At 49.4% G+C, this 27,157-nt stretch overlaps 1 protein-coding gene across 1 annotated transcript; it reads right to left on the bottom strand.

The window, feature by feature from the left end:
• Positions 1–670: 670 nt before the first annotated feature.
• POLR2A (RNA polymerase II subunit A) lies at positions 671–26,772 on the bottom strand. The gene is made up of 29 exons (XM_008530368.2): positions 26,208–26,772; positions 16,059–16,191; positions 15,779–15,915; positions 15,512–15,685; positions 15,085–15,366; positions 14,583–14,744; positions 14,239–14,459; positions 13,920–14,052; positions 13,285–13,409; positions 12,976–13,186; positions 12,218–12,427; positions 11,964–12,132; positions 11,683–11,777; positions 11,322–11,525; positions 10,728–10,950; positions 10,055–10,238; positions 9,466–9,637; positions 9,267–9,372; positions 8,967–9,172; positions 6,197–6,421; positions 5,798–6,044; positions 5,354–5,454; positions 4,093–4,197; positions 3,816–3,998; positions 3,346–3,549; positions 2,943–3,129; positions 2,704–2,817; positions 2,382–2,531; positions 671–2,278 (listed from the first exon to the last, which is right to left on the bottom strand). Exons 1-29 carry the CDS (start codon positions 26,298–26,300, stop codon positions 1,122–1,124), a joined length of 5,913 nt encoding a protein of 1,970 aa, XP_008528590.2. The 5' UTR covers positions 26,301–26,772; the 3' UTR covers positions 671–1,121.
• Positions 26,773–27,157: the final 385 nt, after the last annotated feature.

Below are 27,157 nucleotides of genomic sequence, written 5' to 3'. Positions count from 1 at the left end.
CATCTAAAATCTTAGTGATAAATTAACAGATGTTGGCCATATCACTCTCTATACTATGAAATATTTCAGAGTTTAAGAAAATTATTTAGAAATAGCTAAAGCAAAGGAGAAATAACTTGCAGAGGATATGGAAAGTTGATATCCACATTAATAAGAAGCTGCCAATAAAAGAAAACATGGTCAGCTAAAAATAGAAAATTACCCCCAAATCCTTTAACTTGGGCTTTAAAATATATTACAGTATTCATAATCTCATGGTTGGTTTGAGGCCAGAACAAAAGCTACTTACAAGTAACTTGAGAACCATGTAGAAAAAATACCAAAAGAAAACGTGCCTCCTGGTGGTAGCGTGAAGGGTGTTTTCAGCTTCTACATCTTTCTATGCTTTTCCAAGTTACATATTATGATCATCAGTGAAACAGGCTGCAAAGCTGTTGTTTACTATTGCTCTAATGCAGGACAAGGGCCCTATCTGTCTGACCACCACGAGCCGGGTATGGAGCGACGCTGGGCACACAGTGGGTATTTCTTCAGTGGACGAAGGGACTGTCTGCTCTCATTGTCATGCCCGCCCCCCAGGGATCAGCTCAAACACTAAATGGAACAGCAGCCAGGCAGGGGAACGGGCCTGGGTATTCTTGCCTCCAAAGCAAGCACTCGACGTACACACTTTTGGTCAAAATTAGTAAACTTTATTTAACCTTCAAAAAATAAAATAACAGAGAAAAGGCAGCTTTAGCTTTTAGCTTTGTTCTTCCCAAGGATCAGACGTAACGACCCAGAGCAGGAACTACCTCTAAGAAGTTAAAATACCCTTTACCCCCAAATCAAGCCACAGGCAAGGAGAGATCCTCAATTTGGGGACAGGCCTGGGGTGAGTGGGGCAGAAAGGAGAACACCACAGCCGGGTGAGCGGGTTCTGACACAGCACAAGTAGAAAACGAGACAAAAAGGCCCACTAGAAATGGGACTAGAACTTCAATGGGGAACTGTGTCACAAGGAACTATGTACAAAGGAGCTGGGCTGGGGACCTACACCCCACGAGGGAGGTAAGAAGGCTGCAGGGCATCACCGAGGCTGCCCTTGACCCTAGCCAGCTGCTGCCGCATCCTGCTCTCCCTCAGTTCTCCTCATCACTGTCGTCCGGGCTGATGGCTGGGCTGGTGAGACTATAGGTGGGGCTGGTGGGCGAGTAGCCAGGGGAAGTGGGCGAGTAGGTGGAGCCTTTGGGGGAGGTGGGTGAGTAGGTGGGGCTGGTGGGAGAGTACTTGGGGGAGGTGGGTGAGTAAGTGGGGCTAGTAGGTGAATACTTGGGGGAGGTTGGGGTATAGACTGGAGAGGTTGGTGAATAAGTAGGAGACGTTGGTGAGTATTTCGGGGTGGTGGGCGAATAGGTGGGGCTGGTAGGAGAGTACTTGGGAGAGGTGGGTGAATATTTTGGGCTGGTGGGTGAGTACTTGGGAGAGGTTGGGGTGTACTCTGGTGAACTGGGACTGTAGGAAGGACTGGTTGGGGTGTACTTCGGCGAGGTAGGGCTGTAGCTGGGAGAACTGGGGCTGTAGCTAGGAGAGCTCGGGGTATAGGTTGGAGACTGTGGTGTGTATCGTGGGCTTGAAGGAGAGTAGCTTGGGGAGGTCGGGGAGTAGCTGGGTGAGGTTGGAGAGTAGCTTGGAGAGGTTGGGCTGTAGTTAGGGCTTGTTGGCGTGTAGTTGGGACTAGTAGGTGAGTAGCTTGGTGATGTTGGGCTATAGCTGGGTGACGTCGGGGTGTAATTGGGACTGGTTGGAGAATAGTTAGGGCTAGTGGGTGAATAACTTGGGGAAGTTGGTGAGTAGCTCGGTGACGTTGGTGAATAACTTGGAGATGTCGGCGAGTAGCTGGGAGAGGTGGGAGAATAGCTGGGTGAAGTTGGCGAGTAACTGGGAGAGGTTGGTGAGTAGCTGGGGGATGTTGGCGAGTAGCTGGGAGAGGTTGGTGAGTAGCTAGGTGATGTGGGCGAGTAGCTTGGGGAAGTGGGAGAGTAGCTGGGAGAAGTGGGAGAATAACTGGGAGAGGTCGGGGAGTAGCTGGGAGAGGTCGGGGAGTAGCTGGGAGAGGTCGGGGAGTAGCTGGGAGAGGTCGGACTGTAGTTGGGACTGGTTGGAGAATAGGATGGAGAGGTAGGCGAGTAGGAGGGTGAAGTGGGGGAGTAAGAGGGACTCTGGGGTGTGTAGCCCCCAGGGGAGCGGGGCTCGTAGGCAGGTGACGTGGGCGAGTAGCTGGGAGACATGGCACCACCTGTGGGAAAGAAGCCAAAAGGAGTTTAACAATGGGAGAAACTTGCCCACAAAGAAAGATCAGGGAGAAAACAACTTGGCCCTGACAGACAGGAATGACTCACCTGGTGAGGGGATGTATGGGCTTGAAGGGCCTGGGGAGCCCGGCGAGCCTGGTGTGGGAGACCAGGCAGGGGAGTAACCCGGGCTGAAGCCACTGGCATCAGAAGCAGCACTGGGAGAGAAGCCGGCTGCTCCTGGAGTCATTCCACTCCCTATGAAGTGCGAGAAAGGTTAAGTTAAAACCAGAGCTGGAGCCCAAGCAACCCCTCTCAGCTGACATTCTCCACAGAGCTCCAAGGCCTCCAGTGTCCCAATGTGCTGACTCTCCACAAGCCCAGCTCACCCACCTTCTGAGCTGCTCTCTTTCTGGGCTGGGTCACTCACCAACACTGGGGGACCAGGCGCCATAGGCTGGGGTGGCACCCACATTCCAGGGTGTCATGGCTGGAGAAATTCCTCCCATGGGACTGGGTGCTGAGCCGAAGAACATGCCAGTGGCTGCAAAGAGGCACAGAGTGACATATCAGGAACAGCACCTAGGGAGGGGCCACCCTCCCATCCAGGGCCTGCCTCCCCCTGGCAGGCCCAGCCAGGTTCCAAGCAGCTGAGGCCCTCATACTCACGTCCGGCAGCCCCCAAGCCGGGGATATTGGTGGGGATCTCCATGCCATACTTGCACTTCTCTGCATCGAGCAGGAGGTCAAAACAGCCAGTGCCAGCTGGAGCCAGCTGGCCCAGCATGATATTCTCGGACACCCCCTTCATGGGGTCGCTCTCTCCGTGTGCGGCTGCTTCCATAAGCACATCCACCTGAACCACAGGAAGAGGGGGCAGGCCCCATTAGACCCTCCACACAGCGCCCCAGGGCTGTTCCCACTGTGACAGCCTGCTCGCTCAAAAGAGGGAGGAACAGCTCCAGTGCCTGAGTGCCCGCCGTGCATTCACTCTGGTGGATGCCCTTCTTCCCACGGCACTCCCTCCTTCCCTTCTCTCTTCTTCCACCCTGGTCAGAAGTTCTGCCATTACCGTTTCTTCAAAGGAGCATTTCATGAGAGGTCCAGTATCCTGGCGGTTGACTCCATGTCGCGTGATGGCCATCAAGTGGCCGCGACAGGTCATGGTATCACACAAGAGAGCCAAGTGCCGGTAATTGACGTAGGAACCATCAAAGGAGATGACATGATACAGCTCCCGCTCCAGGGCCTTCCGCACGGCTTCTATGCCCAGCACCTAGCATGAGAGTTGGGGGTGAAGGGTCAAGACTGAGTCACTCTGCTCTCCTCCTGGCTCCTACTCCCACTAAGATCCACAGCGCTCCCGAGGAGTGTGGAGCCCAAGGAGTCTGTGAAGTCCAAGATCAAAAGTAATTCAGGCATAAAAAAATCTGACCAAGGAAATCCTGTGAGTGGAGAGCAAGAAATGCAACCAGGGAGAGAGGCCTACAGCCAGAGAGACCCAGGAAAGACAGCTGGGCAGCAGGCCTCTGAAGGGCTCACCGTGAAGATCTCCACAATGTCGTTGGATGTGGTGCGCACGGGGTCCACGTCCTTCTCACTGAGCACCCGCATCAAGCTCACACCATCTGTCTCCAGGATCCACTCCTGCAGGGCCTTGAACTCCCCGTCCTCTGTGATAATGATCTTCTTCTTGTTGTCTGTCTGCGGCAAGTGCATGTATACCTGGAGGAGGGCAGAATAAGCTCAGGTTGGGCGGAGGAAGGTGGGAAGGAAAGAAGTGGGAGGGGCAAGGGCTATGGGGGAGGGAATGGCTGACCTTGCTGATCTGCTCGATACCCTGCAGGGTCATATCTGTCAGCATGTTGGACTCGATGCAGCGCAGGAAAACGTCATCATCCATCTTGTCCACTACCTCTTCCTCCTGCAACAAGAGTGAGGTCAGCAGTCATGGAATCCTCCGGTCTTTTCCCAGGCTCACCTCAAACCACAGCCTCCTCAAGGACCTAAGAGCCAAGTTAGGCCCCAGACTCCGCCCTCTTCTGTTCCAGTGAGATTACTTTTGATCATGTTTGTATGATCATACTAAAAGACGCCTAAGAGGGGCAGGCCTGGTGGCCAAGTGGTTAAGTTCCAGTGCTCTGCTTCAGCAGCCCAGGGTTTCACTGGTTTGGATCCTGGGCACGGACATGGCACTGCTCATCAGGCCATGTTGAGGTGGCGTCCCACATAGCACAACCAGTGGCACTCACAACCAGAATATACAATTATGTACTGGGGAGCTTTGGGGAGGAAAAAAAAAAAAAAAGATTGGCAACGGTTGTTAGCTCAGGTGCCAATCTTTAAAAAATAAAATAAAAATAAAAAAGCTTTAAAAAAATTTAAAAATAAAAGAAGCCTAAGAAAAGGCAGCTACGTCCCACCATCCTATCAATTCCCACTTGTGTCTGTGCGCACTCGAAGGGCTGCAGCAAGGCGTCCAGCAGTTTCCACTCACGCTCTGGCGCTCAGAGTGGTTGCCAGGCTGCTATTGCCTTGACAAGGGATCTGGTTTAACGGAGCCATACTGTATCCCATCATGGCACATCACAATTTCCTTATCTAGTCTCTTGACAGTTCAACAGTTAGTAAGTTCTGAATTATTATTATTAAAGCACCAGGCACCCACATCTGCTGAGCAATTTTTTAGAAGCCATGCCCAAGAGTGAAGTCACTTGTCAAACATTTTCTTGGGTCTTGTTACACCTGCTGTCACATCACTTTCCCTAGGACACAGCAATTCCTACTGTCCAACCTGCCCCTGACCCTCATGGGAGCCTGGTGGGAGAGCCAAGTGATATGGCTATGGGGTCCCCCCACTTCAATGCCATCTGTTTTATCTATGTGGCTGCTACTTCAGATTTCAAAGATTTTTGCTGCTAATAGTTTTGAAAATCATTGCTAACCACCATTCTCCATTCCTACATGAGGTGGTGTGACTGGCACCTCAATGTAGCTTTCATTTTAACTTCTTTAGTCATGAACATGATCTAACAATTTTCTATGTTTAACATATCGATTTCCTCTTGGGTCCCATTTACCTCTTGCATCTTGTTTTCATCACTGTTCATGATGCGGATACGGAGCACCAACTTCTCTGCGTTATCATCATTAAAGATGCAATTCAAGTCATCGCCAAAACCTGGTGGAGAGAAGGAGCCATGAGGAAGATGGCATCTACAGGACTTGCCTCCTAGTCACTGTGCATCTGCAGCTCTCCCCACACAGGCTTCTCATTTGGCTTCCCCTCTTTCACATAGAAAGAGGGAAGGGAAACACTGAGAAGGAAAAGGAAATGCAGAGGGGAGCTGGAGATACTGAAGACTAGGGAGCAGTGATCCTGGAGAGGAGATGCACTGGAGGAGCAGAATTGGCGCACAGAAGGTGGTGAGGGTGGGTGGCTTGTTTGGGACTGGAGTGCAGTGACATGACAGAGTGGGAGCTCAGGCAGGACTCCTGAGCTGGGCCTGCCCTCCCAACCTTACCAGCATTGATCTTTTCAGCAATCTGCTCCATGGTCAGCTTCCGGTCAGTCATGTGCTTCCGGTCCAGCTCCACCCGCAAAAGCCAGGGGGAGATTCGGGCCACGTCAAAGTCAGGCATCTCATAGTAGACATTCACCCATTCCTGATCCTCTGCCACCACCGTGCTCTGGGGGTTGGGGTCATAGTAGATAGCTGTGTTGGCAGTCACCTTCCTCAATGTTGTATGTTCCAGGCGGCACAGAATGTCCTGGGAAGAAGAGTGATTCATGACATAGGCCTATGGGTGGCTCCAAAGGCCTCTTCAAACCCTCCTGTAGAGGGAATTCCAAACCCTTTATTCAAGGGAAAGAGTTCCCCTCCTTTTCCTCCCGCCAGGAAGCCCATCTCCCTAACCCCTACCTTGGCTCTCTCAGCATCTCGAGCAGACTGGCCCAGCAGGAAGACAGTAAGTGAGGGGGTCTTTGGCTTCTTGGAAATGTTGATGAGCTCCTTAAGTCTGGGCACACCCAGTGTCACATTCTTGGCAGACACACCAGCGTAGTGGAAAGTGTTCAAGGTCATCTGGGTGGCAGGTTCTCCAAGGGACTGTGCAGCCAGAGCTCCCACCATTTCCCCAGGATGGGCCTACAGAGGAAGGACAGCTGGCGTCAGAAGCAGCAAACTCCTCCCTTCTGGTGAGGCAGAGTGAGCTGCAACAGGGCTGGGACCACCCTCTGCTCTGAAGGGACGTGGGGCAGAGACATTTGGAAAGGACAGGGAGACTTAAAAAAATCCGTCTTATTTCATCGTCCCCTTCCTCAGACAGCGCTTCAATTTACAAACGCCATTCAGCACCTGATGTGCTGCACACTCAGAAAAAGGTACATACGACCCAAAGTCCAGATTCCTAAAACTAAGCTACAGTTACAGGGTAGATATTCATTTTACAAGTCTTCTAAATGGGAAGCTCTCCAATGCATTATTTTAATTGATATAATCATATACCATAAAATTTCATCTTTTAATTGGAATCATACAGTACGTGGCCTTTTCAGACTGGCTTCTTTCACTTAGTAATATGTATTTAAGGTTCATTGCTGTCTTTTTATGACTTGATAGCTCCTTCCTTTTTATCACTCAATAACACTCCCTTGATTGGATACATCAATTTTGTTTATCCATCCATGAATGGGTGAACATTTAGGTTGTTTCCACTGCTTGGCTGTTCTAACAATGCTACATGCATAAAGGGTTTTATGTGGACATACACTTTCAATTCTCCTGGGAATACTTGTAGGCGTGGAGTTGCTAGGTCACGTGGTAACTCTAGGTTTAACCTTTTGAGGAACTGCCAGACTGTTTTCCGAAGCAGCTGCACCGTTCCCACCATCAGTGTGTTCAAGTTCCAGTTTCTCCACATCCCCACCAATAGTTGGCAAATCTTTTTTTAGCCATCCTAGCGGGCATAAAGTGGTATCTCGCTGTGGTTTGATTTGCATTTCCCTGATAACTAATGATGTTGAGCACCTTCTCATGTGTTTACTTGTGGTTTATATACTTCTTTGGGGGAAAACATCCATTCAAATCCTTTGACATTTTTTCTTTTTATTGTTGACTTATAATAATCCTTTACATATCCTTTATGAATAGCCCTTATCAGATACGTGACTTGCAAATATTTCCTCCCATTCTGTGTGCTGTCTTTTTACTTTCGTGGTGTCCTCTAAATCATAAAAGTTTTACATTTTTTTCTCCAAAGTCCCCCAGTACAGTTGTATATTCTAGTTATAGGTCCTTCTGGTTGTGCTATGTGGGACGCCACCTCAGCATGGCCTGATGAGTGGTGCTAGGTCCACGCCCAGGATCTGAACCGATGAAACCCTGGACTGCTGAAGAGGAGCGTGTGAACTTAACCACTTGGGCACAGGGCCATCCCCAATACAAGTTTTAAATTTTGATGAAGTCCAATCTGAAGTCCAATTTTTGTTGCCACTGCTCATGCTTGTGGTGTCACACCTAAGAATCCACTGGCAAACCTGAGGTTGTAAAGATTTACCCCGTGTTTTCTTCTAAGAGTTTTACAGAGTTTTAGCACTTGTATTTAGCTCTTTGATGTTTTCTGAGATAATTTGTGTATAGGGGTGCGGTAGGGATCCAAATTCATTCTTTTACATGTGGATATCCAGTTGGTGCAGCACCATTTGTTGAAATGACTATTCTTTCCCCATTTAAATCCCTTGGCACCCTTATCAAAAATGAAGTAAGTGTAAATGTGAGGGTTTATTCCTAGACTCAATTCTATTCCATTAATCTATATACGTATCTTTATGTCAGTAGTCCACAATCTTGATTACTGTAGCTCTGTAGTAAGTTTGAAAATCAGGAAGTGGGCGTCTTTCAACTTTGTTCTTTCTCAAGATTGTTTTGGCTCTTCTGTGTCCTTTGTATTTCCATATGAATCTTAAGATCAGCTTATAAATTTCTGCAAAAATGGCAGCTGGAATTTGACAGATTGTGCTGAATCTGTGGATCTCTCTGGGGATTACTGCCATTTAACAATAGTAAGTCCTCTAATCCATGAACACACACGTCTTTCCATTTAAGTCTTCTTTAATTTCTTTCAACCATTTTTGTAGTATTCCCTAATTCATTTTAATTATTTAATTTATAAAACTGGATTTACATCAAATGGACTCAGAGGCATGCTAGTAATTATGTTTCTTTCCTTCCATTATCCTATAAACACAGTGATAGTATATTCCAATATCAATGAATCCCTTTCCTGCTTACTCTCTCAAATTCCCTACCTCCACCTAAATGAGAATTCTGCACACAGCAGGCATTTTAAGAAAATAAAGGCCAACATTCCCATTTCACATCCCAGCCATGCCAATTATTTCCTATATGTATCATACAACACAGTATGATATATACACACCACCTCTCCAAGGCTCAGTTTTAATCTTTGCTACATGGGACTAACCCTCACACCCCCAACTAGTGTCGTCTTAATACTGCTAAAGTGTAAAGGTATAAAGTCCCCAACACAGGACTTGGTACACAACAGTCTCTCAACAAATGAGAACTATTATTAGGTGATTGTGGGCAGAAGTGGGCTGTTCTTGGAGCCCAGAGAAGTCAATAGGTCAAAGGAGATAAACAAAGCTGAGGTGAGGAGAACAATACTCACAATGGCTTGGTTGAACTTGGACTCGATCTCACCGAGCAGCCAGTCGAAGGCCTCTCCACTGAGCCGAAACTCCTCAGCCATCCGGCGGGAGCACAGTGTGGATCGCAGGTGGATATTGAAGAGAAGTGTGGCGTTCTCCTGAGCCTGCCGGCTCAGCGGGTCATCCCCATTCACAATCACCAGCTTCTTGCTCAATTCCTTGACTCCTGGGGGCCAGATGAGGGGTGAAGAGATTATAGAACAGAGCCCAGCTAACTCCTGTCCCCAGCCTGGCACAGAGGTCCTGAAGCAGGAACTCACCCTCTACCACCTTGATGGGGTGCAGGTCGGAGGGAAGGCGAGGGTTGATGTGGAAGATTTTCTGAGCATTCCAGATCATGCGCAGTAGGTTACATGGCAGGACAACCTGAGGCAGGAGGGACGGGAAGGAAGATCATGAATAGGGAGAGCCATGCAGCGGCAGTACTTCTCCAACCCAGCCCTTCCTGCCCACACACACCTTGCTGTCGCCAGTTGGGAAGATGACCCTGAGCACTTCTCGATCCTCCCGCATCCGCTCAAATTCTCGCTCCAGCTCGTTCTGAATGTGTGCATTGCTCAGCACGTCCTTCACCAGATCCTCCTGCAGAGTGCGCCGCAGAGCCCTCTCATTGGTATAATCAAAGCGGAACCTACAGGTGGCAGGGAGTGGAGTCAAGGGGCAGGTGGGCCCTGGGGCCTGATGCCCACAAGGGGCACTATGAGGCTCCCAAAGGTGCGCAACCTACAGGAACAAGGCTTTGGAGGCAAGAATCCTGGGCATGGAAATATAAGATCAAGGCTTGAGAGCTGCCAATGGGACCTGAGCTTGCTCCAGCCCCTCTGGGCCTGCTTTGCACTATCACCAGGGACAAAGCAGGGATGGGTCTTAACTTGGCTCTGGACCCACCCTCTCCCATCACGTAGTTGCTTTCAGAGGGGTGGGGAAAGGGCTTTAAAAGGTAAGGTCCACTGAAGGAGACATTCCAGGCTCTGTGTGTGGGGAAGGGAATCCTACAACACTCCCTGAGCCCCAGGGAGTAAGAACCACCCGCCTGCCCTTTCCTCACTTCTTCTCAAAAGCCTTGTTGGAAGGCTTGAGGGTAGCCAGGTTCTGGAACTCAACGCTCTCGCCCGCCAGGCCATCCTCGCCATAGCGCAGCTGCACCACCTGGTTGATGGAGTTCCGCACGGTTGCATCATACTTCACCATCACTGACTCCATGGACTTGATGAGCCGCCGCTGGATGTATCCTGGGGGGAGGTAATCACTTGTGGGACCCAAGGAAAGAAGAGGTTGACAAAGCCCAAAGAGCCCTTCCTATCTTAGGACAAGCCACGCTGGCCACTCTGGATCCTTAACCTACATGATCCTCAGATGAGCCAGCTGGGAGCCCCCTCAACCCCAAGGTCTCTCAGTGAAAGCCACGCCCACCAGCAGATGGAGCCAGGGCTCAGTAAAGGCTGGGAGGAATCACCCACCAGGTGTCAGGTCAGGAGCAGAGACCCTGAGCCTCTCTCCCAGCAGCATGGAACGCTATAGGGCAATCAGAACAAGGGCATTTCTGCCCTTGGCATCTGCCTAACTTTTGTCTCTATTCTTTCCACAAAGGCCCAAGTTACATCACCAGGAATAGAAGCCTTTAGCCTGAGAACTGCCACTCCCCACCCACCAGGGGATTCTCAGCCTGTGCTACTCCCTGGTACCAGCCCATGGAAGGGCCCCCGATCTGAAAGCCTCACCAGTCTCAGCAGTCTTGACAGCTGTGTCGATGAGCCCCTCACGACCCCCCATAGCATGGAAAAAGAACTCGGTGGGGGTGAGGCCAGCCAGGTAGGAGTTCTCCACAAAGCCACGGCTCTCAGGCCCATAGTCATCCTTGATGAAGTGAGGCAGAGTCCGGTGCTTGAATCCAAATGGGATCCGCTTGCCCTCCACGTTCTGCTGCCCGACGACAGCAATGACCTGGGAAACAAAAACGGTGGGGTGCATCTATCTCCCCTTTTGCCTTAAAAATAAAGAGTTCCCAGGGCCATCCCCAGTGGCCTGAAGGTTAAGTTCAGTGTGCTCTGCTTCAGCAGCCTGGGTTTGGTTCCCAGGCCCAAGCCTACACTGCTGTTAGTGGCCATGCTGTGCTGGAGGCCCACATACTAAAAAATAGAGGAAGATTGTTCCTAGCATGGATGTTAGCTCAGGGCAAATCTTCCTCAGGAAAAAAAAAAAAAAGAATTGCCAGTATTTTTCTACAAATCCCCCAACCTGTCCACAACACACATCTTCCGTCCTCCTCCCAACCATCAGTGTGACCCCATATCTGGAAAGACAAGGCTCCCCACCTGGGAGATATTGATCTTGGAACCTTTAGCCCCGGACACAACCATGGACTTAAAGTTGTTGTATTCAGACAGGGATTTCTGGGCAGAGGAGCCAGTCTTGTCTCGGGCATCGTTGAGAATGCGGTTCACCTGGTTCTCAAACGTCTGCCGCAGAGTGTTCCCTGGGGTGGGCTCCAGCTCATTGTTATGAGCCTTCTCAATGACCTGGGTGCAAAGGAGGAGGCAGAATTCTCAAGGAAACATCAATCTCTGTAACTACTCCCCTTCCCTCTAACCCCGACACCCCCTTTGCTAGAGCTGACGTTAGGTTCAAAGTCCCTGAGAGCCTCTTACTCAGTCCTTGCCCAGCCTCCTCTCTCACCTCTATTACATCCTGCTTGGCCTTCTTAATAGTATTCTGAATGTCCTGGTAAGTCTTAGAATCTGCGATGGAGTCCCCAATGCCAATGGTATGACCTAGAGACAAGGACAGGCATCAGCAACACCCTCTTTAGATATCCAAGAAACAGGGAATGGAAGTGTAGCCAAGAGTTGATGGAGAGACATCAAATCCAAGTGGGAAAGAGAAAGGGATGGAAGAAGAGCAGTAAGAAACGGGAGAGAGAGGATTCCTAGAGGGCTTGGTAGAGCCCTTATCCTCACCCTCGATGAGGAGCCAGTTGTTGATGACGGTCTGAATGTTGGAGTAGAAGAGGCGAGTGATGTCATGACCCATCTCCAGGTAAGAGATGTGGACCAGGGAGCCGGCTGATGTGCCCAAAGACTTCTTACACAGGATGCCCATGATCAGCTCCCCATTCTCCACCACCACCTGTGGACAAAGCACCCACTCAGGGCCCCTGTTCCGGCTCCAATGTCCAGATCTTGTCCCCACACATCCAGAGGCTAAGCCCTACTTTGGTGTCCCCAGGAGAGATGTGCTTGTAAGGGCCGCTGTCCTCATCATCAGGATGGGTGCTGTGGGTGCGGATGCAGTTGATGTGGCCTGGTATGATGAGGGAGAAGATCTGTTTGCCCGTCCACAGGGGCCGGGGCTTCAGGATGGCTGGCTGAGGGACCTTCCCGTCCCACGTGGACAGGAACATGAGGAGGTTCATCACTTCGCCCTGTGAGATAAAGAGCAAGAAAGATACAAAGTCAGAACTGCAGGCCTCACCTCTTGGGAATGTCAGGCAAGGTCACCATGTCCAAGGGGGGAAGCCAGATTTTAGAGGCAAAGAGATGCCAGGAAAAGTGTTTTCCAAACTTTTAATAAAAAATTAAAATTCATTGTGATAGACTTCTGTTTGTTTAGTTTCTTTTTTAACAAGTACAAATTACTTTTAATAATTAGGAAATAAGCAAAGGTAAAAATAAATAGATAAAAATTTTAACAGGGTGGTACTTATTATTGCCTTCACCTTTAACTTTCCACACAACACCTGAAATTACATGATATTTTAAGGAATTAAATGGGGAGCTACAGCCATGCACCTTTTTTGGCCTCTGATCTTTCCTAACCCCTTCCTTCCGCCTCATAGAAAAGACAGTCTCATATACAGGTCAGTGCAGAGCAAGTCAGGGTAAAAATCACAGCCCTTCCTTCCGTCCTCCGCCTCGCTGCCCTGGGGGCGCTGCACCTGACCAGACAGGTTTCCTCTCTAGTACCACACACCCGCTCCAGGAAGACGTCTCTCTTCGTGAATTTGCGCACTGCAGTGAGTGTGTCCTGCACAATGCCCATGACAGGGCGATTGCTCTGGGGGGTGACAATCATGCGTGGCACCATGGCAAGCTCCTGGATCTCCGCCCGAGTCTCCAGAGACTGTGGCAGGTGCAAGTTCATCTCATCCCCATCAAAGTCAGCATTGTATGGTGTTGTCACACTGCAGTGGAAGAGAGAAGTTAGAGTTGGGAAGACGACTGTAGTGAAACCTCAGGAGCAGCCCAGGACCAGCCAGCTTCCCTGAACAACGGGACTGACCTGAGATTCAAGCGAAAAGTAGACCAGGGGAGGATGCGGACCCGATGTCCCATCATGGACATTTTGTGCAGAGTTGGCTGCCGGTTGAAAATAACAATGTCCCCATCGCACATGTGTCGTTCCACCTATCGAGGAGAAGTGCACATTAGTCTCAGTGAAAGGGGTATGCTAAGAACGAAATGCCAATGGACTTAAAATCCTTTGTTCATGGAAACGGATGACAGTGTGGTGCTATTTCACTTGAAACACTTATCAGCCACCCACTTTGAGCCAGGCCCAGGCTAGATATCAGGTTATCAGAGATGGTTAAGACATAATACCCTCCACCTCAAGGAACTCAGTCGGGGGAGAAAACCGAAAGAGACTCTGAACACGAAAGCTTCTGTTCTCTTCCTCCCTGGATCTCTCTTCCTTGTCATATACGTCCCTCTTGCTACCCTTAGATATATGCGATCCCCACCCAGAATTCCAGTGGTTGGCAGCTACAAGCTAGCCTAGGACAACAGCAGTCTTTTATAAAGAGTCAATAAGCCTGGATCCTAACGAACCAGCCAGCCTCTGATGGCCCACTCCAGCCAGCCCTCACTCCAGAGAGCTTCCTGCTCAGGTAAGAAAGGCCCTGGTCTATTACATGCCTTATAGCCAGTCTGTAGGTGAAGGTCACTGGGCTTGGGGTGGAAACGCAGGTCAATGCGATCGCCATTGTCTCGGATGATGTACTTGGCCCCCGGGTACTGGCTGTTCCCTCTGCGCACTAGTTCCTGAAGTCTAGAAAAGAAAAGAGGTGCAATGAACAAAATGCTTCCAAAAAAGCCCTTGCCATCACCCTCACACCAAAGCCCCAAGTGGAAGCTCAAACTTCTAAACCTCAATGTTCCCTCTTGCTTACTCCAAGCCCACTCTTCTCATCTCTCCCCTGGCCACTCCAGGCAGGGCTTCTGAACTGAGACACACCTGTCAATATTGAAGGGGGTGACAATCTCTGCAAAGGTCATGTTAGCAGCAATGGAGCGAGGCACACCAACTTGGTCAATGGAGAGGTTGGGGTCAGGGGTGATGACAGTGCGGGCTGAGAAGTCCACTCGCTTGCCCATCAGGTTCCCTCGCACTCGGCCTTCCTTGCCCTTCAACCGCTGCTTTAGGGACTTGAGGGGACGCCCAGACTTCTGCATGGCCTGTGAAGAAACACAGGGTCGGGGGGCACCCTAGTAGTCAGCACTGGGCCCTTCTCCAGAGCTTAGAGGCTTCATGCTGGACCCCCCACTCAGCCACAGGGTGTGGGGAGAGTGCTGACTCACACGGGGCAAGCCAGGCAGCTCATTATCCACCATGGTGGCTACATGGAACTGCAGGAGCTTCACGTCCTCTGCAATGACATGGGCTGCTGCGCCATTCTGTTCATTGCGTCGAAGCTGATTGTTGATCTTAACAATGTCCGCCAGTTTGTGAGTCAGGTCATCCTGAGGTAGAAGTCAGCATCATTACAATCTAGCCATCACTGAGCACTCAGCATGCATGTGACAGCACACAGCATCTCTCTCATTCTCACACCACTCTGGGAGGCAAGTCTGGTCCCTCATTTCATAGATACAGAAGCACCATCATGACCTTTAACCATGTTAAGGGCCTCATTAAAGGCCTCACAGCTAGCAAGCGGCAGGGTATTTTCAGACCCAGATGATCTGTCCATTCACTCATGCACATTGCATTCCACCACTGGCTCCTGCACACCTTCACCCCTACCAACAGAGCTCCCTCCCCAGCTATCCAGCTGAGAGGCAGGGTCCTGAAGCCGCTAACCTGGTTGCGGGCAGACCCCTGCATCACAACAGCAGGCCGCACAGAGAGGGGGGGCACAGGTAGCACGGTGACAATCATCCACTCAGGCCGGGCATAGCGCGGCTCCATGCCCAGCACAAAACATTCCTCATCTGAGATGCGTTTGAAGATCTCATGCACTCGCTCAGGACTCAGCAGGATTTTCTTCTCCTGAGAGTCCTCGTTGACATGCTTCCACTCTGCATACAGCTCCAGGCCAGAGCGCCGGATCCTGGGCTGGTACCGCCCACAGCCACCATGGCCCTTCCAAGGAGAGAGGCGGGTCACGAGAGGCTAGAGGTCAGGCCATCTCTGACCACACCACGCCAGCCCTCCCACTCTTCTCTCCAGGCCTCTAGAACCACCTCCTGACCCCTGCCTCCCAGCAGTCTCTGCCAGCCCCAGCTACCTTTTCTTTGGTCAAATCCTCATCGCCCTCAGGCTGCTCCACGCCGAACTTGTTGTCCATCTCCTCCCCACCCTCGCAGATGTTTTTGCCTTTGCAGAGGTCATAGACATGCGTGAGCCGCTTCTTGGGCTGCCCCTTGGACTTGGCCAGAATGTCCTTGATCTTTGGGTTATTCTAGGGGCAGGGCAAAGCAGGGTCAGTTTGGCCTGCTCCCCTGCCCCCCACCAAGCATCCCCTCCCCGAGGCCAGGGCGCATCCCCTACTCACAGAGTCCACAAGCAATTTGGAGCAGAAGAAGCAGACACAGCGCAAAACTTTCATGGTCTTCACCAGGAAGCCCACATGAAACACAGGTTTGGCCAGCTCAATGTGGCCAAAGTGGCCAGGACACTCTGTCATGTTTCCTGTGAGAACACATACTGCATTTTCCTCCCACTCTCACCTCAGAGATTAGGTCTCCAGGTGTCCACCCTCAGGCCAGGTTTTCTTTAAGGACCCAAGCCTCTCCTTCCCCTCCAGGTTTCCATGCCAGCCCCCCAGCACTCACCTGCACATGTCTGGCAGCGGCCAGTTCGCTCAATCACCCCCTGCCTCGGATCCATCAGCCCCCCAAGCTTGGGGCGGCCTCCCTCAGTCGTCTCTGGGTATTTGATACCACCCTCTGTCACAGACATTCGTTTCTGAGGGAAAAAAACGCCAATAACAATTAAATAGAATTCCTAGTTTCTAGTTTTCCTATACTATGGCCTCCAGGAACCTTAAACCACTTACAGAAGAACTAACCAGGTTTAGCCTAGGGTGAGGGATTGGGGGGGGGGTCAGTGTGTATACCTCTGGAAATGTCAGAGTTGAATATCACAAGTCACAAGTTTGCTCCAGTCACTGTCTGAGTGGGAGGGGGGTGCTCAGAATAGAGTGTGGTCGACCCTGGGCTCCATACAGATGGCCTATCTCTAGGATTCGAATCCCAGATATCCCTCTGGGTTGAATTCTAGGTCACTAACATCCATAGGATTTAGCCACAAAAAGAAAGAAAAGTTGTTTCAAGGGGCAGAAATATCAATGCCTTGTTTCTTACCCGAAGCTGAAATCAAGCCCAGAATCTGAGTATGTGGCAGGAACTTCTCAGTACCACGTCTGCCATGACAGCCCAGGTATCCTGCCCCAAGACATGCTCTGCCAACTCTAACGTCAGCTCCTGAAGTTAGGCACTCTTTGCCCCCATCCCTGTCACCTCCTCCTCCTTAAGGGCCTGGCCAGCCTGAACCTGTCCATGTTCAGACACCTAGGAGAGACGGGTGCTGGAGCAGCAGGGTGGTGAAAATTATTTGGAGCAGAAGTGAACCCAGGCGCCTCATGAGATGCAGGCAGAGCGAAGGACCAGAATGCTGAGAAAGGTGGAGCCAGGACTTAATGGGACTAAGTCAGTGGAGGAAAGGGAGAGATGGAAGAGCTCAGAAGTAACTATCAGTTGGAGAAGAGGTTTTTGCTCTGGGCTAGAGGTTAGCTAAGGCAAACTTTAGTTGTCACACACTGAAAACCAAGGACTTTTAAATTACTTAGGCTGTGGTCCACTAAACTTATAGAGGGAAGAACTTAGATGAATTTAATAAAAGCTTCGATCTGAGTGTCAATTTTATGCCAGCCCCCAAACTACTTACACACCTTGTTTCTCTAATCCTCATCACTAACCTCCTAGGAATGAATTCCTATCTCTTAGACATGTGAACCCTGAGGCTGTGTGGAGTGACTTGCCCAAGGCCTCAATCTCAAGGAGCCAGCAGAAGTCAAACCCAACCCTCTCTGCTCCCAAACACATGGTCATCCCACTTGACAATACTGCCACATAAATAATTATTTAAACTCCAGGAGACATCTTCTTGATGCCAAGTGCAATGCTAGCTGATTCATTCTTATCTGCACAACTAACTTATTACAAAATATGCATCACTGTCACCATTTTACAGATTATAAAACTGAGAGGCCCAAGGTTATACAATTAGAAAGAGGCAGAGCTAGGGTTTGCTGTGCATTCCTTCCATTCCGTCATGCTGGACAAACAGACGACAGCTGAGTTCAAAGTGCAAACTGAAGTGATTATGAGCACGTATACAGAGGTATCTTCCTAAATAGTACATCTTTTTCTGCCACCACCACATCCCTGAAACCACTCTTGATGGACCAATGAGCTCTACTCTGCCAAATCCAACAGACCCGTCCCCATCTTAGCTTGTTGGCCTGTGACACACTGCAGACAGGCCACTTCCTTGAAGGTGACTCTCCCTTCCAACCTCCTGGCTTCGGCTTCTCAGTCTGCCTCCTAGGCTCCTCTGCCTTGGACTGCTCGTTAAACACTGCTACTCCCCAAGGTTTTAGCTCATCCACACTGCTCATCGCACCCTATATGCTGTCCCATGATTTTCACTATATACTGATCACACCCAAATCTCTACCTCCAGGCCTCACCTTTCTCCTGGACGGTTCACTTAGTAAATGATCCTCTGAACACCTGCAGATATCCCACTGATAAATCAAATTCAAAATGTCTAAAAGCAAACTCCCTTCTCTATAAAAATCTCTTGCTTTTCCTATAGTCCTCATCTAAGATGGTGGCACTTAAGTCAGAAACAACACTTACTCTTCCTTCCCTCAGGCATAAAGCGGTTGAAAGGGCACAGGGCTGGAGTCAGAGGCCGCTGGTTCGGAATTCTGGCTCTATTACTTATAACTATGTAACCATTAAGGACTCAATTAGCCCCCAAACCCAGGATGCAATAGGTGTTCAATAAACGACAGCTATCATTATCCGATCATTCACCAAGCACTCGTCATTTTTACCTCCTGAATATTTCTCAAATCTTGCCCCTCTTCTCCATCCCTCCAATCACTGTCCTAGGTTAGGTCCTCCCTTTGTGGTCTACATCAGAGCATTCCACAGGTCATCAGCCTGTCTCTCTCCAATCCATCCGTACAACCGCAGAGTTCCTTCTAAGATGGAAACCTAATCTTCACACCCTCTCATCCTCAGAATGATGTCCAAAGTCAGCAGGATAGCTTACAAAAGGGTTTTATGACGTTTCCGCCTTCCTTTCTTTTCCCACAATAACAGAGTCCCCTATGGTTCCCCTATCACCCAGCATATACAGGTGGCGTACTCCTCTGGGTCTTTGCACATGCTGTTATCTCTGCTTGGAATGCCCTTCCCCACAAGACAAACTACTATTTAAAGACTCGGCTCAGGCACTGCTTCTTCCAGAAAGCCTTTCCACAGCCTCCCGAAGGCAGACTGGCATGCCTACTCCGTGCTTCCGTAAGCCCTCTATCACTGCACATCTCATGTGCAATGAAATGACCTATTTGGGCCTGGCTTCCCCACAGATTATAAGGATCTCTCGAGGCAGGCAGCATTTCTCTATCATCCTGGATCCCACAGCTCACAATACATGTTTGTTAAACTGAACTAAACTGCTTAGGACCCTCCACTGCAGGGAAGTGCCCTTGAAGAACTTGGAAAAACAAGAGGTTATCCCCTGCCAGTCAAACCGGTAATCCCCTCATAATGGATCTGATCAGCCACTGCTGGTAAGAAACCAACATGGTCTACAGATGCAAGGCTGAGGAGGTTTTGAATACCCACAATGCTCATTCAGATGACCTGGTGAAGTCTCAGGCAGACAGGCCTGGTTCACAAATTCACACAGCCGGAAGCCCATCAGCTGCATTATGTCTTACGAGAAACACAAAGGAGTTTGCTCCCCTTCAACGAAACACAAAAAAGCTGGCTGCCAGAGTCACCAGAGGGGTGCCTAAGGGAAATCACGCTCAAAACTTTTCAGCTCCCTCTCCGCCAAGTCCATGCGAACCAAGCCAACCAGCTTCTAAGGACTAATTCTGCTTCCAGGCATGGAGACTGGGCCAGGGGCTGTCCTGGAATGTTCTGGATTATATACAAACTACTTTAGCCCCCACCCTTCATCCAAACACTGGTTCTCACCACATCCATGATAATGGTTAGACCCCTGAGGAGGCAGCCAGTCCCAGGGGCATGCCCCTGAGGTGAGAAAACAAAAGACCTGCCATAATTCTCAGAAAATACTTCCACTCTTTCCTCACTTTAGTAAAGTATACAAGGTCCTTACAACTTGGCTTCAACACACGCTTACAGCTTTATTTGTTACCCCATTTCATCGTCCCCCGACAGTTATGCTCCGATTGCAATAGATTTCTCAAAATTGCTTTTCTTCACATGCTCCTTTCCAGCAAATTTTTTTTCATTCTTTAAGACCCACTTCCAACGTCACCTCTCTGTAAAGTCTTCTCTAACTCTTCACAGACTTGTCCACACCCCAGCAAGGTTCTCAGTCCAACTTTAATTTCTTGTTTACACGTTTCTCTCTCCCAGTGGACTGCAATCCTTGAGGGCAAGGATCATGTTTCACTGATCTTTATATCCTCAGCCCCAACAAAGCAAACAGCACATGGAAAGGGCTCAGTAAATACTTGCTGAATGTATGGGAAATCCCTCATTAGATTATAAGTAATTTGAAGACAAGGATAATCTTCTGATTCAACAATGTAACCCACACTGCCTAAAAGTACATTACTGTTTTAAATCCTTGTTGAAATAAGTTGGGGTATAAATAATGCTTTCCACGGTAGACAGTTTGGTTGGTTTTTTTTTTTTGAGGAAGATTAGCCCTGAGTTAACATCTGCTGCCAGTCCTCCTCTTTTTGCTGAGGAAGACTGGCCCTGAGCTAACATCGGTGCCCAACTTCCTCTACTTTATATGTGGGACGCCTACCACAGCATGGCTTGCCAAGCGGTGCCATGTCCGCACCCGGGATCTCACCCGGTGAACCCCGGGCCGCCGAAGTGGAACGTGCGCACTTAACCGCTGCGCCACCAGGCCGGCCCTGACAGTTGCTTTTAATGAACAGGGGTCAACTCCTTCTAATGTAATCAAACACCCACTTCTCCTGACTTGTACAAGCTTTATATAAAGCCCTAGCACCAATCGTCCCTGCTTCCGTACCCTCACTTGGCAACATCCAAACCCATCTTCTTTTTTGTTGTTGTTGTTTTTTGAGGAAGATTAGTCCTGACCTAACATCTGCTGCCAATCCCCCTCTTTTTGCTGAGGAAGACTGGCCCTGAGCTAACATCTGTGCCCATCTTTCTCTACTTTATACGTGGGACGCCTACCACAGCACGGCGTGCCAAGCGGTGCCACGTCCGCACCCAGGATCCGAACCAGCAAATCCCGGGCCAACGAAGCGGAATGTGCAAACTCAACCGCTGCGCCACCACGCTGGCCCCCAAACCCATCTTCTAACAGCAAAGACAACAGCTCTACCTTGCAGTCAATTCTCAGAGCCCTGTGTACCTTATACACACCCTCCACGCAAGACTTCTACCTTTAAATACTACTTGTTCCACAAGAGGCCCATGACTCACCCACCCTCCTACCCATAGTGTAACTGTCATTCCCTCTAAATACTGGAGCACCATATAAACCGCAAGCAATGCAGAGCAAAATCAAACTCTCCCATAATCCCGCATCCCAGAGATGACCCCTGTAAAGTTTTGTGAAACAGCCTTCGATACTTTTCAAAAAATGCAATTATGTTCCCATTTTTATATAAATTAGGCCTCATTCTGCATACTGTTCAGTAACTTTTTGATTTACACAGATTTCTAAACTTTACCAGTACCCAATACCCCTAGTGTCTTAGTAACTTTCACAGTCCTCTCTAGGGCAGAAGAGGTCCACATTTATTAAGTACCTAGACCCTGACAACTTAGTAAGTATTTATGTCCTAGCAACTTAATAGCCATTTGGAAAAAATAATACATATAAACTGAGAAAACCATTTTAATATATTAAAATAAAAATATTTTTATTTATTTCCCAAATAACCACACTTCCTTATGACTTGGGCACTGCACAACTTCTCAAATCTTGGAATCAGATTGGACAGCACCACCCTTATTTCCGGCTCTACACTGATTTTTAGCAGTATTTAGCAACTGCTAAAAACGCAGCTTCACAAAGACATGACGTCATGGAAAGGGTTTTGGCGCCATCTAGTGCTGAAAGGGGAACTACCCAGGGCAGCAGACAAACGTTGCCCGGTGGCTGTGCTTCTCTTGAAAATTTAACTCCTCTCCCCGGGCCCCTGCGGTTTGCTGCGGTGCCTCAGCAGTTGGACGCAGCTGACTTAATCCTCGGGGAAGGTCTTGTTCTATTCTAAGACAAGACACGACACTGGATTATCCAAAAGTAACCACTAGTAAATATTCAGGTGATTTATAACTATCATTTTCAAACAACGTTGCAATAAAAATCCTTCCCCAATTATTTTATTCACTCATTTATTCAACTTTCATTACATGCCTAATATGTGCCAGGCACTAGCTGAGAGACTGAAGGAAAAGAGGTGAATACAGTCTCTCATGCAATTTACATTCTATTGAGGTAAACAAAAACTAATCCTTTCAGATCATGACAGGCTATGAAGTCAAGTCCAGACCAAGGCTTAGAGAATGCAGGAGGATGCCACTTCATAGGGTGGTCAGGGAAGCGCTCCTGACGACACGACACTGGAGCAGAGAACATACTGACTTAAAGGAACAGCCCCAAGCACTGTTGTTCTAAGCAGCAGGAAGAGTGAACGATAAAGTGCGTGAGGGAGGAAGGAGCTTGCAGTGTTGGAAGATCGAGTAGGGCACTGTGGCTAAAGAAGAGCAAAGAGGACATTGGTAACAGATGGAGAGGCAAGCAGGGGCCGGATAAGACAGGACCTCGTAGGTCAGAGTAGAGTTTGGACCTTTGGAAGGGACTCCATGCAGGGAAGAGACATAATGAAAAGCTCTCTCTAGCTGCTCTACAACCCACAGGAGGAGCAGCTGGGCCCTAGGACTACTGCAGAACTCCAGAGGAAAGATGACGGTGGGGAGGAACAGGGTGATGGAAGATGGTCATAAATGACTGGATTCAACATATTTTGAAAGGGAGAACTGACACTGGCAGATAGCCTGAGTGGAGGCTGTGAGAAAGAGAGGAATCAAAGATGGTTTTTAGGTGGTCCCCGTCCAGGCAGAGCGGGCAGACGCACACAGCTGAGGGATTGCTGCAGCAATGGAGGGGTGTGCGGGAAGGCTAGGACTCTGTGGTTAAGCTCATGGCCTTGGCTCTTCCACTCTCTAGCTGTGTGACCATGGAGAGAGAGGAAATGCTGATGGGGTGGAAGGCAGAGAGGCCAGCTGTTCAGATGTGACCATGCTCCCAATCCAGTAAAGATCAAGGTTGACAGGAAGCTACTCCAAGTCACCTTGGCCTGCAGGGCAAGACGCATGCTGTCTGAGATCTCCCAGGAGACTGCTAAGGGCACATGGGAATGTGGGATGTAACTACCATTTTGTACAAACATTAAGTGCTTAATAAACTTCTAAAGAGTTAGCAATTTTATGAGGACCAAGAACCAGAAGAACATAGGCAGCATTACAGATAAGGCAGGATGGGGTTTTCACTGGATCAGCTCAGTCTTCCTTCATCCAACTCAAAGGCTCCAATAATGTCTTTGGTCTTTACCCTGAACCAGCCAAGGCTTTGGAGCTGCTGGCAGAAGAATAGATGGGGAGAAGCATAAACTAGTGGAAGGTCAAGACATTTCCAGTTCCTTCTTCAAACACAGCTCAGTATTTATGGGTGACATGGTAAAAATGTCTAAGATTGGCTTCAAAACAAAATGAAGGGGGGTGCCAGCCCGGTAGCACAGTGGTTAAGCTCGCACGTTTCGCTTCAGCGGCTGGGGGTTCGCCAGTTCAGATCCCAGGTGTGGACATGGCACCGCTTGGCAGGCCATGCTGTGGTAGGCGTCCCACATATAAAGCAAAGGAAGATGGGCACTCAGGGCCAGTCTTCCTCAGCAAAAAGAGGAGGCTTGGCAGCAGATGTTAGCTCAGGGCGAATCTTCCTCAAAACAAAAACAAAAACGAAGGGATAGAGGGAAGCAGGTGAGGGTAAAGATGAATCAAAGTGGCTATGAGTTCCTAATCATTAAAGCAGGGTTAAGGGTATGTGGAGATTCACTGTCCTAGTCTCTATATTTTTGTGTATGTTTTAAAATGCCATACGTGAAAAACGAACAAACAGCTAGAGCTTATCTTTTCCACGATACCTGCCCAGTATCCCTGGGAGCAGCTGACACACTTTTCTCCAAGTTGTAACTGTACTTTGAACATGGCTCTGGCAGGAAGCTTACTGTAACGGGTTTATTTATCCACGTCACCTGCCAGCTTGTCTATTTTAGTGTGTCTCAATTTCCAGGGGTCAAGCACAGTGCCTGGCCCTAGCAATGAGCAGTGAATGTAGGATAGATGGAGGGATTCAAAAAATTGTGAATAGCAGGCACTTAATAAATGTTTTCTGAATTGTTAAAAAAAAAAAAAAGATGGCTTTTAAGTTTTTGGCCTGAGCAACTGGATGAATGGTGGAGCTGTTGCTTGCTGGCTGAACCAGGCAAGAGTGGAGGTCAGGCAACTTCAAAAGAAGAAATTAAAGTTTTTCATTTTTTTTAAGGAAGATTAGCCCTGAACTAACATCTGCCACCAATCCTCCTCTTTTTGCTAAGGAAGACTGGCCCTGAGTTAACATCCATGCCCATCTTCCTCTACTTTATATGTGGGATGCCTACCACAGCATGGACTGCCAAGCGGTGCCATGTCCGCACCCGGGATCCGAACCAGTGAACCTTGGTCGCCAAAGCAGAACATGTGCACTTTACCACTGTGCCACCGGGCTGACCCCAAGAGTTTTTTATCTAAGGCTAAATTTTTAGAAGTGGTAATGCTGGCCCAAGGAATATGCACAGCAAATGACTGATAAAATGGTCAGACTGTCTTCCAAAAAGGTTATACCAATTTATCCTCCTACAACAACATACAACATGCCTATTTCCCAATATTTTTGCCAGCAGGGAAAAATCAGATAAGGGAAAAATTGTATTTAATTAGCACGTTTTTGTTAGCAAGCTGAATATTTTTTATTGGCCATTTGTACTACTTCTGTGAACTGCCTATTTGGATCTTTCATCTGTTTGTCTAGTAGATGTGTGCTTTTCCTACTGACTTGTAAGTGCTCTTTGTATATTAAGAAATCTAACCTTGTCCATCACATTGCAAACACGGTTTCCCAATCTGTTTTCAGCTGTCCTTGGTGTCTCTGATAAACAGAAGCGCTCTTATTTTTAAGTATTGAAATCTGCCCTGCTCTTCCTTGTGTTTAAAATGCTTAGCTCAGTGCCTATCACATAACAGCGACTCAATAAAATTTACCTACAATTAACTCATTACTATTAAGGGTTCTGCCCCTGGTATCAGCCCCCAAAAGCCTTCTATAGTTTTCTAGTGCTTTACAGTTTTGTTTTTTAGGTTTAAATCTTAACTCCATTTGGAATTTATTCTGTGGTATGGTGTGAGTTCAGCAAGTTCTCACTCCTGACCCAAGTTTCACACAGCTGAGCCTTCCCTGCCAGCGACTGTCTCCATCCACAAACATGGCCATCCAACTCTATTCTCTTCAACCAGTTCGCTCCACAAAGGAAGGAGTCCAGGTCACCCCTGGCTCTCCCCTAGGCCTACCCTCCTCCCTGGTCTCTCCTGCTTCCATTCTCAGCCCCACCCCCCCCAATCAGATCTTCACAGGGCAACCAAAGCAGTAGGCTGTTTTCCTTTTTTTAATGTAAACTTGATGTCACTCTCCTGCTTATAATTCTCCAATGGCTTCCTATTGAAAATAGAATATTCTATTCTTTATTCCTTATCATGATTTACAATATCCCACCTGGCCTGCCTCACCTCATGCTTCTTCAGTCCATTTTGGTAAGATTCTCCTTAGCTACTAAACCCGCCCCCCCCGCCCCCCGCCCCCAGCCACAGTGCCCTTCTTTCAGCCCCAGGAACATGCCAAGTTCCTTCCTTCCTCAGGCCCTTTGCACTTGCTGCTTCTCCGCCTGAAAAGCTCTTGCCCTAGAATCTATGGCCTAGATGCTTTTCATCTTTCAAGTAATGTCACCTCCTCAGACAGGCTTTCCCAGACCCTACCACCACCCCATCTAACGAAGCCTCACCTCAGTGACTGTCCATCGCATTACACCGTTTCACTTTATTGAGGGCTCTTGCTATTAACTACATTATGTTGTTCATTCACTTATTCATATATTTACTGTCTGTCTCCCCCGCCCCTTCCCTCAGAAGGCAGGTCCTTGTCTTGTCCAGCTCTGGATCCCCAGCGTCTGGTCTATCACGTAGCAGGTGCTCAATTAATATTTGTAGAAGGGGGAGGGAAAATATCTGGTGCTTGGCCTCTTATCCAAAGTTGCAAAGGTCCCCTTGGATTCGTCCGATCTCCTTTAACGTCGCCAACTCTGAGGTGTGGAGCCAGTCACCCGCCTCACCCGCCCCTCCTGCGACCAGGCCCCCATCCGAGACACAGCGCTCAGCTCAGCCTGCTCATCTCCTGGCAAAATTTGACTGTGGGAGGACGCGAGGCTGGACCCCGGTCCTGTCTCGGCGCCGATAACGCACCCTCCCTGCCCGTCACTCTTCGGCAAGAAGCGCAAAGTTGCCACGGCCACAGGCACGCCCCTCCCGCGGCGCGGGACGGAGGAGGAGCCGGAGGGCAGAGCCGCTTACCAGTTCATCCGGACTGAGGACTCCAAACTGCACTCTCTTGATGGTGCGCAGCGGGCATGCGCTGTCCCCGGAGGGGGGGCCGCCGCCGTGCATCGCGGAGGCAGGCGCGCTGCGCAGGCGCAAACCTCACTACAAAAAGCCTGCGCCGCCTCCGCCTAGGTGCTCAGACCCCGTCGGGGCGGCCACCGGGAAGGACCTCCCCGAGTGGGGAAGAAAAAGCCCGAAGAGGGAAAGGTGGGGGAGGGAAGGAGGCGGGGAAACGAAAAAGAGCGAAAGCAGCTCTCCTCCCCCTTTCCGGAGATTTTTCGTCTCCCAAAAAGAAAAAAAAAAAGAGGGGGGGAAAGGAAAAGGTCCTGAGGGGAAGAAGAAGAAAAAGGGTAACGAATAAATAAGTAACCGGGCTCCTGAACGGCAGAGGTTACGGCAGTTTGTCTCTCCCCCTTCCGGGAGCCGCCTTCTTCTCCAACCGTCCCGGCCGCGCTCTCGGCGCTTCTGAGGAGAGAACTGACCGAATGACGCCCTTTATAGATTCGCCCCTGCATCCCCGCCCCTTCCTTTCCCGCCCTCCCTTGCGCTACGGGGCTGCCTACGCCGGCCTGCACGGGGCGCGCGCCCGAGTCGTTGATCCTCTCTTCCCCCGCTCCCTCGTTGGGCGACCTTTTGAAATGACAACGGGGAAGGGAATTTTTTATCCCGCCGCCTCCCCTCGCTGCTCCCTCTCGCACTGAGATTTAAGGTTTGAAGGAGCCAGGATAAATACAGGCCGCTTTTATCCTAGTTTGGAGTGTGGTTTCGTCTCCCGCAAAAGTCTCTCATTAACACACACACCCCCCGCACGCCCTGGAAAATGGTCTGTTCTGCGAATCGGTATTGAAGGAGGCGGGGCCAGTCGGGTCCTCCCAAGTGGGTTCCCGGAGAGGGGAGTGCTGGGGCCGTCCTTGGTCATGAAT

Source organism: Equus przewalskii, chromosome 10 (genome assembly GCF_037783145.1).
Source record: "Equus przewalskii isolate Varuska chromosome 10, EquPr2, whole genome shotgun sequence".
Taxonomy (NCBI): domain Eukaryota; kingdom Metazoa; phylum Chordata; class Mammalia; order Perissodactyla; family Equidae; genus Equus; species Equus przewalskii.
This window is presented reverse-complemented; position numbering and strand designations above follow the sequence as displayed.